The sequence below is a fragment of the Camellia sinensis genome, chromosome 2, assembly GCF_055761805.1.
Source record: "Camellia sinensis isolate YWXY chromosome 2, ASM5576180v1, whole genome shotgun sequence".
NCBI lineage: Eukaryota > Viridiplantae > Streptophyta > Magnoliopsida > Ericales > Theaceae > Camellia > Camellia sinensis.
The window spans coordinates 221,320,151-221,336,039 of record NC_138962.1 but is presented as its reverse complement, the minus strand read 5'-3'; the positions used below and the strand labels follow the sequence as shown (position 1 = coordinate 221,336,039).

Below are 15,889 nucleotides of genomic sequence, written 5' to 3'. Positions count from 1 at the left end.
AGAAATTTTCTATGAAATACTGAATAGTTTCCTGATAGATCTCTTTGCACAGATGCCAGAAGATGTTCTACAATTTCCCAACACTTGATTTCCATTAACCTGAAAAAAAGGCCAACTTCTGGAAGTGGTGTTAGACTAAGCCTTATTTCTCATGGATTTTTCTTGTTGACTTTTCTCTTTCCCTATAACTTAGGGGTAAAAAAAAGGTGTTTAGAAAAAAGGTATAACAAAAAAAAAAAAGCATTTTCATTTGACATTTTACAATAAAAATAAAAATAAAAACAAAAATATTTGCACTATTATAATAGAATTGTCAAATAATAACATTTTAATATAATTTGACTTTTGACTTTTATTTTGACATTAAACACATGAGATGCTCTAAGGTCAGTTGGTAATGACGAAGAAGATAATGTGCTATCAGTTTCTCTTCAACACCTCTAAGGCCTTAAAAAAACAGCTGATTTAGTTCTATCTTCTTCTTTTAAATCCATGGTTTGCTCTTCCCCTGATTCCTTTTCCATAGGCTCCATAACTTTCTTCTTCCATCACTGTTTCTGCAATGGCTCAATACCATTGATCTTGATCTCTCCCAGGGAAAATTTCCTCAAGGCGTTCACTACATCTTGAGTGTAAGATAAATTGATAGAGAGAGAAGGAGAGAATAAATTGTATTGATGAATATTATATTGAATGTTATATGAATAAAGAGGTACACTCTCCGTTATATAGGAGAGAAAATTACAAACATCATCATGCCAAAAATGGATCCACTAACCGAAAGTAAAGGCACTAATCTAAAGCCTAAAGCACTAACATAAAATATATTAACAGCCTCCCTCAAACTCAAGGAGGATAGGCTAAGTTACACGGACGCGGGTGCGGGTGTCGGATACGGGTATGTGTCTAGGTGTCATATTCGCCTATTCGTGAAAATAAGGATACGGGGACTCGGCTAAAAAGTGTCCAAAAAGTAGATACGGATACGGGGACACGGCACATAAAATATTAGTAGAATTTTTATATTGTACTAACTAACTACATAATCTATGCATCATGATTTTTTAGTTTAATTTTTTGATTTTATTTTTAACTTTTTGACTGATTTTTGATATTCTTAAATCAACCCTAAATAAAAAATATTTTTGTATTTATTTTCTATATAAATATAATAATGCTACATTGAATTAATTATATTATAGAAGACACAAAATAAAGAAAATATCAAAAAATAAAATGTGCACACATTACCTGTATACCATCATACACACTTCCCAATTATCTCGAGTCATGTGCAGAGCTCATAAGACCATTATTTTTAAATGAGAAATGTTATGTATCTCAAATATTTTATTAAATATTTTACCAAACCTTTCATATGGGGTGTGATTCACACAAATTTACATGTGTGTGAGTCCTACACCCATATAAGAAGTTTTGTAGAATATTTGGAATCCCTAACATAACTCTTTTTAAATAAAATCTTTCTTTTTTTCTTTTAAAAAAATCACAATATAAAATTAAAAAATAAAATATATTAAAAAATACTTAATAGATTAGTGCTATAAATAAAAATTTTATGCATAATTTTATTCGATAAATATTATTGTTCCCATGGCACTTGTTAATATTGAGAAAGTGTAAAAAAAATATAGTTTCAAAAATATAAAAAGTGTATTAAATTAAAAATATATATTAAATTTAATAATAATTTTTTCAGAATTAACATATTTTTTTATCCTTATTATTCCTTAGCAAGTGTCCCATTCACTTAAAAATAAAAACCTATTGAAGATGCATTTATTTATAATAATGATATTATCACAAAATTTATATATATAATTTTATGCATGAATAGAATTTTTTAATTAATATTTTATTTTTTATTCACATTATCTTATTTTGTAGGTAAAAAATATCATAGAAATAAAAAATAAAAGATTTAATAAAAAAATAAAAAAATTGATTTATTTTCTAAATTTAGTGATATGTGAGGAAGATGATTGGTTAATAATTAAAAAATATTTAATTATTGACTAATCATCTTTTAAATATATATAAAAAAATATATAATTGAAAAATGTTATAAACTCTAGATAATTTATTAAATTTTCTATCAAAATTCTCATGTACATAAGTGTGAGACCCACACAAATTCACACCACACAAATTCACTTGTATAAATCCTATATTCATATAAGAATTTTAATAAAAAATTTAATAAATTATTTAAAATTTCTAACATAACTCTATCTAATTTTTAATTATGACTAACTATAACACACATATATATATATATATATATATATATATATATATATTATGTATACATATATATTATGTATACATCCATTCCCTCTTATTATAATTGTAATTTATACACACTGTCCCAGTCCAGCTATCTCGAGCAATGTGATGCTGGACCATATCTCTGGAGACTCTATTTACAATCTTCATCTCACATTTGAAAACTTCTCTTACAGAGATAAAAGAAAAAAAGAATGAAGTCTCATTCTCATCTCTCTCTACCATGTCTCTCTCAGCTCCTTTTCTCATCTATCAGTTCTCCGGCGAAAGGCTTGCGACCTCCGGCGAAAGGCGTGCGATGACGGAGCAGAGGCTTGCGACCTCCAATCCAACTACAAAGGCTTGCGACCTCCGGCGAAAAGGCTTGCGACCTCCGGCGACCATTGGTCGACTGTAAGTTTCTCTACCCTTCTTCTTTCTCCTCTCCTCTCATGTCAGCCGTGTCCGAGGAAATCATGCCGAATCCGACACATATCTCACACCCGCACCCGTGTCGCGTCGTGTCGACACGGGTACTCTGCCCTAAACCGGCGAGTCCATGTAACACAGAGAATAGGTACTAACCAACTTGAGTTTGGAGAGAGTAACAAAACAGAAAAATAAAATGATAAATAAAAAATGGATAGGAGACACGGTATGGTCGTGTCAGACCGTTGTAGGAGACACTTTATGGGGTCATGTCGGACCGGTGTAGGAGGACAGTTTACGAGATCATGCCGGACCGATGTAGCAGGACAGTTTACGAGGTCATGCCGGACCGATGTAGCAGGACAGTTTACGAGGTCATGCCGGACCGATGTAGCAGACACTGTGTGGTCGTGTCAGACCGATGTAGAAGCTAACCAGAATCAATGTCGGGACAGTTTACGGGGTCATGCCGGACCGTTGTAGAAGCTGACCGGAATCAATGTCGGGACAGTTTACGAGGTCATGCCGGACCGTTGTAGAAGCTTGTGGTGGTGCACCAAGGAGGCGACTTAGGGAGTGCGCCATGGGGTGGCTTGGGTGGTTCCCATGGTGTGTAACCATGCTCACCATGATACATGATATATGTATAACCCCCCCTCAAACTCAAATAGGTGTGAAGATAGAAACCTATTTGAGGTTGAAACAAAGGGAGCGAGAAAGCGGACCGTTGTAGAAGACACTGTATAAGTGTGTAGATAGGCTGCCCAAAAGATATACATGTAGATAGATATATCGAGCCCTCAAAAGTCGAGCCCTCAAAAGGCACGCCCAATTCCTCAAAAGGCACGCCCAATTCCTCAAAAGGCACGCCCAATTCCTCAAAAGGCGTGCCCAATCCATAAAAAGGCGTGCCATCAAAAGGTGCGCCCATGTTGTCGTCGAGCGGCAAGTGGCGCGCGATGCGCGTGGCTGCCTCGGCTATGTAACCAAGACGGAGGCTGAGGCCGAGGCAGAGGCTGAGACAAAAAATCCGATTTGTGTTTGTTTGTTTTTTTTTTTTTTTTTTTGTTCTTTTTTTTTTTTGTGCAAAGAAATAATAATGAAAAAAAAAAGATGAAAAATAAAGTGAAAGAAAAATAAAAAAAGAAAGAAATAATAAGAAGATGATCACGTGGGTTGCTTGGCCCACCGTGTTGTGAAAACCTGCAATGGGTTTGAGATTTTTTTTTTTTTTTTTTTTTTTTTTTTTTTTGGTTTTAAGAATAAGAATAATAAGATATGAATGGCGAAAGCATGTGGGTGGAAAGTGAAAAAATGGGATGAATGGTGGGTTCTGTGTAGAGAGAGGTTTGAGTTGAAAGTAATGGAATCAGAGAAATGATGAAAGTGGGTCTAGTGGATAGAAAAAGGGATGAGAGAGAGAGGGAGTGGATTGAATTAAAAAATAAAAAAAATAAAGAAAAAGAATGTTATCAGAAAGTGCATGTGCAAATCAATTTGTGTGTCGTATGCTTTGCAAAAGATGGAGTAAAATAATAAAAAAAGAAAAAGAAAGTTGAGTGGCTCTCTCTCTCTCTCTCTAGTTCTGTGATGTAGATTGACTTTTTGTTGGTTTGGTTTGAAATTAATGGAGGTTCATTTCAATCAGAACCCTGACTGATCTTCGATGAATACAAGAGAGAGCTAAGCATTTTCTCCAAAGACTGCGCTGTGTACTTTGCATACTTGCTTCCACTCGCATCTTGTTCAACCAATGGCCCGTAATTCTGCATATAGCTCCGGTAAACAGGCACAATATGCGCTAACCCAAAACTGCCGAGAGAGTGAGATATGTGATTGAACTTGATAATACGGGAAGAAGGAGAGAAGTCCTGAGAAGAAAAAAAAGAGGAAGCTGAAATTGGAGGGATCCAATTGGCAAGGACGAAAGGATCGGAAATCAAAGAGCACCAGGTCTTGGATACGAGCTTGAATTTGAGGAGAGGCTTTGCTGGTAGCCGTAGGAGGATCTGCCTCAGGAGATCGTCATCTCCGATTACCTTCTCGGCGGAGCTGATGGGGACGGTGTTCGTGAGGCGGCGGCGGCGTCGGCCAGAGGAAGACATGGCGGCGGCGGCAGTGGTTGAGGTGGTTCCATAGTGAGAGAACCCGAGAGCAGATGCATGTGTGTATGGATTCATCTCCCAATGTATGCCGTGTGTGTGAATCTGGAGGGTTCTTCCGGCGGAGGTGGTGGGGATCGCAGGGAGAGGAGGGGCAGTGGTGGTGGACTCGAAGAAATTTCAAGGTATGTGTAGAAAATTCTAGCGGATTAGGTTGAGGTCCGGCGGGCGGCCAAGGCGAGGTTGCCGCCCGCCCGCCGGAAGGCGAAGAACACCAATATCTTTAATCTATAGCTCTGATACCATGTAAGATAAATTGATAGAGAGAGAAGGAGAGAATAAATTGTATTGATGAATATTATATTGAATGTTATATGAATAAAGAGGTACACTCTCCGTTATATAGGAGAGAAAATTACAAACATCATCATGCCAAAAATGGATCCACTAACCGAAAGTAAAGGCACTAATCTAAAGCCTAAAGCACTAACATAAAATATATTAACATTGAGGATTGAAATTTCCTCCTGCTTCTACTTTGTTGTCGTGATCACGGGCAATTTTGGCATAATGAACTTCTGCGATGTCGAACACGGATAAAAGTTCAGTGGGACTAGCACCTTCATATGAAAAGCAGTTGAAAATTGAAATGCAATTTCAAGAAAGACAAAAGAAAAAAGGTTAGCATTGATACCTGGACAGGACCTAATTTCCTTTAGGACCTCTGAGGTAGGTGCAACAGATTTTTCGAATTCCAAGTGAAATTCCTGGCAGAACAAATAGAAAAATGTTGGCAATTTTTAATAAAAAAGACAAAATTCTGTTGGGCTGTTACAAATTAGGTTTTAAATAAATTAGTTAGCTATATTAATTCAGTTATTACCTCTATTTATTTTCCCTTCAGTTTCAGGCATTGTAACAAAAGTAATTCAGCCACATTTAATTTTATAATCATTTAAATATTTTACCATTACAATATTTATTAGTGACTTTTAGTTTAAAAACCCCAATATATATATATATACACGTCTGCATGTTGTTCTATGTCGGAAGAGATGTAGACATACACAGAAAAAGTTAGGAAGACACAAAATATAATCTACTTTCCATGTTTTAAGGGTAATTTTGGTTTGTGACTTGTTCATATCCTTTTGGTGGACACAAACATTAGGCAAGGAAGGCTATGAGCAAACTGTGCTGAATCTTGAAGCTGTTGCACTTTATTTGAACCTTCACAGCAAGAGGAACAACAACTTTAAGACAGTGACTACATACCTGTCAATCGATCACACGTCAAATTACGGCAATATAATTATTTGTTCTAAAACTTCATGCTAACTATTTTATAGCTTTGGTTATATGATGTTTGTTGTATATGTACTATTAAATCTAGCTTTGTTTATCCAGTTTTCTGAAATTTTATTTTAGTTGTTCTAACAAAAACAACCTAAGGTATAAGTTAGAATTGGCCAAACTTTTAAATTCCAATCCAATGAGACAATGGAAATGGCAACCCAGGGTGCTGATGAAACATGTATGTTCAGAACCCAGAAAAAGGATTTAGATTTGGAAAGGAAACTAATCCATATTGAAAAAAGTGAGGGAATCAAACCTTAATTGCACTTGGATCTGTCAAAAACCTGGCAATGTAACCACAGTATATGTTAGAGAGAGAGACAGAGAGAGATTTAATTTAAGTACTCACATATGGAGCAAAGACAAGGTCAAAAAAAAAAAAAAAAAAAAACAAACATATGGAGCAAAGACATTCAACATATAGATTGAAATCATAAATTATAATTCTAAGATTGGAATTTGATAATTGATTTTGCACTGAATTGTTAACCTACGAAAAGATTTCCAAGAAAGACAAAAATTTAAATAAGTAAAAGGTATATTTAGGTAAGAAACTTTACTGATGTGAAATTATGTCCGCCAAGGTCTTTGCTGCTAATGGAAGACCACCACACCTGTCTACCATGTCATCTTTAATTTTTTCTAATATCCAGTGATCTGAAATCCCCTTTTCAATTGAATCTATAACTATGGACCAACATGACTCTGTGTCCAATGTGGGCTCGAGGGGATACAAATTCCGCTTACCGACCATCTTACTTGCCACTTCATTGAGTCTACTAGTGACGATGATGGCACCCCCACTTCCCCTTGGCAAACCATGTGAGAGACGAGTGTAGTTTTCGTTGCCTTCCATCTGCAGCTTGGAGTTAGAATCCAAATCAAAGTACCAATTACTCGCATGCCACACGTTGTCCAACACAATCAAATACTTGTTGTTAAGCAAACGACAGTGCAGGTTGTGCAAAAGCTCATTGAGATCAAAAGCACTGCCACACCAAGAAAAATCACTTGCCAAGCTTTTGAGAATGGCGAAAACAACTAAGTTGGGTTTAATCAGAGATTGAGGTAATTCAACCCATAAGATTGGGGAGAAACTGCCTTGGACTTGAGGGCTATTGAACACCATTTAGGCAAGAGTAGTTTTACCTGAACCGCCCATCCCTACAATGCCAATCGTGCTGATACTATCAGTATCAGGCGTCTTGAGGAGCAAATCTTTGATCTTTTCGAAATGGTGTTCGAACCCACGAATCGAAGTCTCGTCGAATTCTGGAAAGTCCCCTCGTTGACGAACCCTAACCTACGAGACTTTTCTTGGTCTGGGTAATGCGCTCCTTCTCCTTGCCTGCCATGACGCACTCAGCCAATACAAACTTGAGATCGTACACCAAATTTTTCAGTCTTATGGGTGTTGAGGAGCTGATCCTCATTTTCTGCAAGTTCTCTAAAATCTCATGAAAACGAGAACCGAAGGGAAAATCATTGGATTCTGCCACTGCTTCTTCATAGTCAATGATGAATTTGTTTTTCAGGAACAGTAAATAATCAGCTGCCATTTCAGATCATTTATACAAGTTCCAGCAACAATTTCTTTCCCTCCCTCTTCTTCAAAGGGAAATGTTTGGACCCTTTTGGGAAGACCCCCAACGCCCACAAATTAGCTGTGTTTTGAAAAGGCGGTAACAAGTTAATTTTTTAATTTTTTTTAATTGGAAAATACGTGGTAGCTCGAGACTACAACGGCTCGACAGCCCAAAACGACGTTGTTTTAGGCTATTTTTTATTTTTATTTTTTTTGTCATGCTGGTCTGAAACCAGAGGGAGAGGGAGAGGGAGAGAGAGAAAGAGAGAGAGAGAGGAGGCAGGTCGTCCGTCGCAGCCCTCCGCCGTCGCTTCTGCCCGATCGTCGCAGCCCCGCATCGGCCGATCGTCGTCGCAGCCTCCGCACCTCCGCCCCTCCTCCGCCTTCGCCCCCCGCCTCCGCCTCCGCCTCCACCTCGATATGTTGGCCCCCTCCAGTCCCTCCTCCTCCTCCGCTCTCCTCCCTCTCCCTCCTCTTCCTTCTCTCTCACTTTTTCGAGCCAATTTCAAGCCGAAACTCTCGAGCTACCAATCGCTACCGTTTTTAATTTATCGGTGACTTTTTTTTGACTAAGCCTCCGTTTGGGAAGTGGGTTGGCTTTTTGATTTTTTGACTATTTTATCCTGGGTTATTTTAGCCTGGTTTGGGAAGTATTTTTTGGCTTTTTTGACTTTTTTTGTGAGAGAGGATTGTAATGATTATGGGTTGGATTTGATGTTTTGTTTTTTGTGGCTAAAATAGCCTATTTTATTTTTTGTGGCTATTTTAGCCAAAAAAGTCTGGCTTTTTTCTTTCCAAATGGAGCCTAAAGTTAATTTGTTTTTGATTTTTTTATGATTTTTTTTGTGTAAAAAAATTAAAAAGTCAAAAAAAAATTTGATTTTTTTAACAACTTTTCAAAAGACTACTTTAATTCTAGCCCTCTATGTATTTGTAAGTCCACTTATGTATGTGTAGAATTTACATCATGAGTAGTTTAGATTTATGAAGATTTTGTGAATGTGGGCTCTCAATCATTACTCTTATTTATACAACAACTTCGTGTTGAAAGTAGCCACTAATTATATTTATTTTAAGGCCTGACTTCCCTCTAGTTCGATCTGGGACTAAAGAGTGTTGTTGGGCCCGTGATGGCCCACCACAGGTCTTGATTTGATAATCTGAATCGTCAATATGTAGAACTTGTCGAGTGCTATATACTCGTAAATAATCACGTTGATCGGATATTGATAGTTACGTGATTAAATCAATTTTGTATAAAAAAATAGACCGTGAAAAAATAAACAGCTGATAGAAAACTGATACGATGAGATATGTATCGATATCCGATCAACGTGATTTTTTTATAGATATATAGTATTTGATGAGTTCTACACATTATACGGTTCAAATTATCGAAACGAGATTTGTAATAAGCCCTTACAGGCCTAACAGTACCCTCTAATTCGATTTAAGACTGGAGGGAAGCCACTGCCTTATTTTAACCTCAAGACAAGCAATTAAAGATGAAAAGATCAGAAATCGTACAATCCAAAAAAAGTGTATAGTTTCTTGATTAGGAATGCCATTTTAATCCGATCTACGGAAGTCCGTCCATAGCCTCTTGAATGGGGTAGATTTAACCCACCAGATACTTATATAAGGTGGATTTTATCCGCCCTAACACTTATGTGAGGCGCAGATAGATTATGTTTTGGTCACCCGCAACGGGGGTGGATACCACCTCTTCCAATCTAAACCAGATCTGATATAATCAATAATATATAAATAAATAAATATGTATATATATTAGATATAAAAATAGGGATATTTACCAATAAATCCCATCTCACAAATAAGTACTCTAATTAGTCCCAAGTTTTTCCTATTGATCTGTTAAGTCCTATTAGTGGAGAGTTTTTTTTTTTTTTTTTTTTTTTTTTTTTTTGTGTGGTCCTATTTTTGATTTTGGTAGTGTTTTGATGGATAGTTATACCATTTTATTAATGTGACAAGTATGATGTGATACTCCAATGTGACACTCCAACGATGTGACACTCTAAAAAAAATTAAAAATTCTTTAGTGTACTTTTTCTAAATGTGACAACGTGACAAGTATGATGTGACACTTTAAAAAAAAAAATTCCTTAGTGTACTTTTCTTAAACGTGACAACGTAGCGGATATAATATGACACTCTAAAAAAAATATACTCTAATGTAGCAGGTATTAATACGGCACTCCAAAAAAATTAAACACTCCTTAGTATATTTTTCCTAAATGTGACAACGTGGCGGGTATGATGTGATACTCTAAAAAAATAAAACTCTTTATTTAGTGTACTTTTTCCTAATGTGATAACAAGGCGGGTATGATGTGACACTTCAAAAAAAAAAACTCGTTAGTGTATTTTTCCTTAATGTGACAACGTGGCAGGTATGATGTGACACTTTAAAAAAAATAAATACTCCTTAACGTACTTTTATCAAACGTGACAACATGGCGGGTATGATGTGTCACTCTAAAAAAAAAAAAACTCATTAATGTACTTTTCTCAAATGTGAACATAGCGTGTATAATGTGACACTTCAAAAAAAAATAAAACTTCGTAGTGCACTTTTCTCAAACATGACAACATGTTAGGTATGATGTGACATTTTAAAAAAATTAAAAACTCATTAGTATACTTTTTTTAAACGAGATATGTGACACTCCAACATGGCAGGTATGATGTGACACTTTAAAAAAATTAAAAGCTTTTTAGTTTATTTTTCCCAAATGTGACACTCTAACGTGATGGGTCGGGTAATGAGTGGAGAGAGTGGTATGTATGTCACGTGCAATGCATCAACGCACAAACAAAAAGTATAAAAAGCCTTAGTATACTTTTGTGTTGTGTATCACCTAACCATGCGCATAACATGGCAAGTTTTAAGCATACATCAAATAAAAACCTTACATAAAATAGTCCATGATTAACCTAATGGCGCTTGTGTCTTTTTCACAATAGAGAGGACCAAATGACTCACAAGAAAAGAACTGGGACTAAATGAAACACAAGATCAAAATTTAAGATTTATGGATAACTTCCCCAAAAAAATAATATTAAAAGTCTTTAATTTTGTTTAAATATAAATAAATAATAATCGTAAAATTCTCATTGTTTTTTTTGGATAAATAAAAGTCTCACTATTTATATATATAGAAAGAAAGAAAATTATTTAGTGTGCTAAGATTTTAAATGATTTTCAATTTTTTTGAAATGTGGTCCGATATGTGCGGGTATTGGGCATCTGCGGAGTGGAGGTGAGGTTGAAAAATTTCACTCGTAGCGAAAGTGGGATAGGGACAAAGTTTGTCGGGGAGGACAGGGGACAGAAAATGACAAATTCGCCCCAAACTTGCCAGCAGATGATCAATAATTGCTTAACAGTTAGATTTCCCTTGATCTGAAACTTTCTGCTTCTAGACCATGGAAAAATAAATATTTTTACATTGCAGAATACATGGAAAAATTATTGATTAATTCTGGGATATTACATGACTAGACTATACACTAATAATAATTCACTATATCCCCTCCTATTCTCTAAATATCCTTTCATATATTATAATTATTCAATATAAATTCATGAATTTTATTTCTTCTACCAATTATAACATCATTAAAAAAATTGATATCCCAAAACTAAAGTAACGACTTCTCCTGGTACATGATACATATAGTGAAAGCAGTCCAAAGCAAAGTCATAATCATGTGACTAACTTGACTATAACAAGAGCGTAAGAGATGCAAAAATGACTTGTTTGACACTTCTACATAAAGTTTTTCTGTGATCGTTGGGCCGCTGAGGCATTTCCCAAAAGCACGTAATAACATAGTTCTAAATTGCGGTATCGGGTAACGTAACGGTATCGATCGCGGAATATCGGTATCGGACGTCGCGGCTGTGAAATTTCAAAAATCATTAGCAATCCCTCTAAAACTCAATTTTATGCATTTTTTTGACTCTTTTAACCTTAATTTATCACATTTTAATCAAAATTTTGATATATAGAGGCACTTTTGATTCATTTTCAACTAAATGATATGTATTTATTTTACTCTCAAGCTTTTATTTGGCATATATGTTAAAATTTTAATATAAAATTGATGTGGAAATATTTTTTTACTTATTTTCAACAATGAAATACTTCCACATGCACAACAAATTAACAAGAGAAAGAGGGACATGAAAATAAATCATTCGTTTCAGTCATTATCGCATATAAATATTTGAAGAATTATAAATATATATTAAAATATATCTCATTCCCATCCCATATCATAATATAAATAAAAAAATAATCACAAAAAAAGGAAAAAAGAAAAAAAAAATTTATAAACAAACCAAACACAACTTACAAGCAAAACCATGACTTCTTCAGCCAAAAGAAAAAAATAGAGCATTATAAATGCTCCTAATAAACAGAGCATGGGATGAGAATGTATCAGAGCTGTGTTAGAGCATGGGATGGGAATGTATTAGAGCTGTATCAGAGCATGGGATTAGAAAAAATAGAGCATTATAAACAGAGCATTTTTGCAGGTGCTTTGCTCGTTTCAGCCGTATCGGACTGTATCGGAGCTATATCGCTTACGTATCGGATTCAGGCCAATACGTATCGGGAATCGGCCGCTACGGACGCGAAATTCATTCTCACCGGTATACCGGTGAGTATCCGACTCGGCACTCCCATTTTTCGGTACGAACGGGCGTACCGGCCGATATTTAGAACCTTGCATAATAATTTTGCCACTCCTACAAGGGCTTAACGATTCCCAAAACATCTTCAACGGTTGAGACTGAAGTGCCTTAGACGACCACCTCAGGCTCAAAGAAGCTCCTGAAAAAGGAATGCAAACATATATAATGAACAGCGAGGGGAAAATAAAGAGAAAAAAATAAAAAAAAAATAAAAAAAATGAAGAGAAAAATGCAAAAGAATTTGGGAATTGGGATTAAAAATTCAGCTTTTCCTGATTTGAGCCCTCATACTTTTTGATTAAAATCTAAAGAAAATGTGCTTATAAGTATTCAAGAATGATTTGAATTATGGGAGATGTACCCAAACTTTTCACCATACAACAAATAGAAATATTTTTGGACAAGGATATAGATGATGCCTCATTATATTACAATTAGTGGAAGTACAAGTGCAAAGCATGCTAGTTTTATCTAACTGGTATATACTTCAGTTGATCTTAACGTATTGTGTTTTTTCAGGGAACTATTATTCACACTCTATTTCTTTATAAATTTAATCCAAAATTTATTTTTAATCACCAAATTAGATATGGTACAATTTTCATGCATATTAGAAGACTAATTTTGAAGTGCGAAGTAGAGTGGGAATAACATATCTCTTGTTTTATTATGCTTAAACATAAAAAAGGAGAGAGAGAACTTGGCATCAAAGACAAGAACCAAAAAAGAAAAATAGAAAAAGCAAGAGTACTGATGATGAGTAATGAATTATAAAGTAGAACTTGACATATCCAAAGACAAGAGACCAAAGAAAAAGCAAGCAATAGGGGGGGGGGGGAGTAAAGAAAAAGAATATAACCTATTTTCTTTCTTTGTAATATATTACAAAATTTTCACAGAAGGATTGAAAGAGGTAAAATGTTAGCATATCTCGTATGTTGGTTAGTTTAATTGCTTGTGAAATTAGCATTAATTCAATTACAATTGCAATTGCAATTTTTTAGAAAGCTTTTTCGACAATGAAATTTATATATAAAAAAAAATCGATTGCATAGCTAAATGGGAAATAAGTTGCGACGTTTATTTGAAAGTATTAATAACAAACTTAAAAAATGAGGGTAATTTTAAAAGTTCATATATCTACATGTTTTTTTTTTTTGAAACAATAATATCAATATATATATTTTTCTTTGTGATTTGAGAAGTTTAAATTATTATATTTTTTTATTGATAAAGTGTGATTTTAGAAAAAAAAAAAACAGTTTGTAAAATTTAAGATTTTGAATGTTTATCATAATAAAAATGTTTGGAAACGCCACTGCAGATGGGGATCGATTGTTTGAATAGCAATGCCGGACTTTTCTGCTGGATGGATTTGTGCCCGTTGCTCAAAGAACCAACTATTGAAGCTGGAATGACGCTATGGCGCGTGATAATCAATGATGTGAAACTCAATGTTTGTCTGAGATCATCTTTTCATTGCACGGAGGCTGGTTGGTTTAGGGTTTGCTTTGCTAACATGGATGATGATACAGTCGAAATTGCATTGCAGAGAATTCGAAAATTTGTGACTAAGAAGAAGGAATGAGAGGTAGCTACAGTGAAGAAGAAGAGGTGCCCAATGAATCTTCGACTGAGTTTTTCGTCTCGGATATACGACGACGGTCTCAGGTCGCTGCATATGTCGTCTCCTCACTCTTCTCATCCTCACTCGCCTCTAGTTCAAGCCAGGAATTAATCGGTTTAGAGGACTATTCTGTATCATTAGTATATAAAAAATTTATAACGTCAAAAAAAGTAAATTCTAGAATTTTCAAAAAATAATGTATATGATGTGAGTCACAATTAAAATGAATCACGTCTATACAGTTTATTTTTTGATTACTTTTTGAATAACTTTTTTCTAACTACGTAATATTATTGTTAGAATATTTCACCAGAACTTCACCTTCAACGTGACTTTCAGAAAGTGAAATATATGAGGTGATAGATATATCATTTCTCATTTATGCACCATTAATTTGTACCAAGAAGACAGGTAGATTTATTCTTTCCATTGGAAATAATTACTACCAATAATTTAGGCAAGAGAATGTTTTAACAATATGTAATTTATTTTGGTGTAATGTGTAAAATATTGTTTGAAGTATCAATTCCATTAAATAATATTGAAGTCATGTAGCAAATCTCTTCTTATTCTCTCTCTCTCTTAAATGTCTCTTGAATTTATCTTGTGTTGGCTTATTTTTCTTGCGAAGGAATATATCATAAATGCGAGCGTGTCAGCAAGGATTGAAAAGTCATTACAGATTAAATTTAAGCCAATTATTAAGCGATTGCGTTGACGGTTCTTTTGCCTTACTGAAGAGGACTTCAAAATTGCCAAGTGTTAAAGAAAAGAAAAAAATAAAAGAAGAATAAGGGAGACAAAGAAAGATGATTGAGTAAACAATCAAAGTAATAATTATTTACCTTTACTCCTATGCTTCGAAAGGAAGTGCATAAAATGCTTTGAAAAGGAAATGTTGAAAATAAATGCTTCGAAATATAAATCTATGTTAAACTACTCCTAAAATAAGGAAAATGACAAGAAACATTGAAATCAATTGTCTTTGATTTGAGTTTGGATCTATTTGCAGTATAGCCATGAATGACTATTTATAGGCAAATATTTGTAGAAAAAAACTACCTAATAACCACCTAAAACTACCCACTCTTCCATCTTAATTCCCACAATGCCACATATGGGTGCCTCTATTTACACACCATAATCTATCTCAAGGCAAACCACTTCTGAAGGCACACCTTTAATAATTTGGTAAATAAGTATCTTGCTCAATACACATCATAAATTTACATATTTACCCTTTCTCACACACCCCACCCACCACAATATACCCACAAACTACCATTTTTACCCTCACTCACTCACACACCCCACACCCACGATATTCATCTCCCCTTCCATTCTCTGTTCAAACCGGTGAACACCATTGCTTAAAACACTATTTTTCTCATCAAAGACATCGTTGGTGGTGCTCAACATAGTTGGAAACAACTTCACATTGGAGATTCAGTAGGTGAGTTCTCATTTGGCTTAAATTTTAGGGTTTTATGTAGTTATGTCCATTGCCATGAAATTTGTATTTGAATGAATCAGTTTCCTCTTTGACACTGGATTTTCGAACCCTAAACATTTAACATTCGTTTGACACTTGATTTTCGGACAATAGCATTTTGGACGGTTTGCTATTGTCGAATAAAGCGTCTCTGTTCTCGATCTCGATGTTCAGAACTTCTTGGACGTCTCTTCCGCTACACAGCCGTCTTCAGAGTCTGTCTCGGTCGAAATCTCATGCTTTGAATTGGTCGGTCTCGATCCTTGAACTTCACTCTTAATTCGTT

The 15,889-nt window shown here is 35.0% G+C and overlaps 2 protein-coding genes across 3 annotated transcripts in view; both read right to left on the bottom strand.

The window, feature by feature from the left end:
- The window catches only part of LOC114307270 (putative disease resistance protein At4g19060), a 211,780-nt gene that overhangs the window by 2,948 nt on the left and 192,943 nt on the right, over nt 1–15,889 (bottom strand). The gene's annotated exons all lie outside the window — the stretch shown is intronic.
- LOC114307271 (putative disease resistance protein At5g45440) lies at nt 271–7,854 on the bottom strand. Its single transcript, XM_082917078.1, has 5 exons — nt 6,734–7,854; nt 6,430–6,457; nt 5,512–5,584; nt 5,324–5,395; nt 271–625 (listed from the first exon to the last, which is right to left on the bottom strand). Exons 1-5 carry the CDS (start codon nt 7,300–7,302, stop codon nt 549–551), a joined length of 819 nt encoding a protein of 272 aa, XP_082773204.1. The 5' UTR covers nt 7,303–7,854; the 3' UTR covers nt 271–548.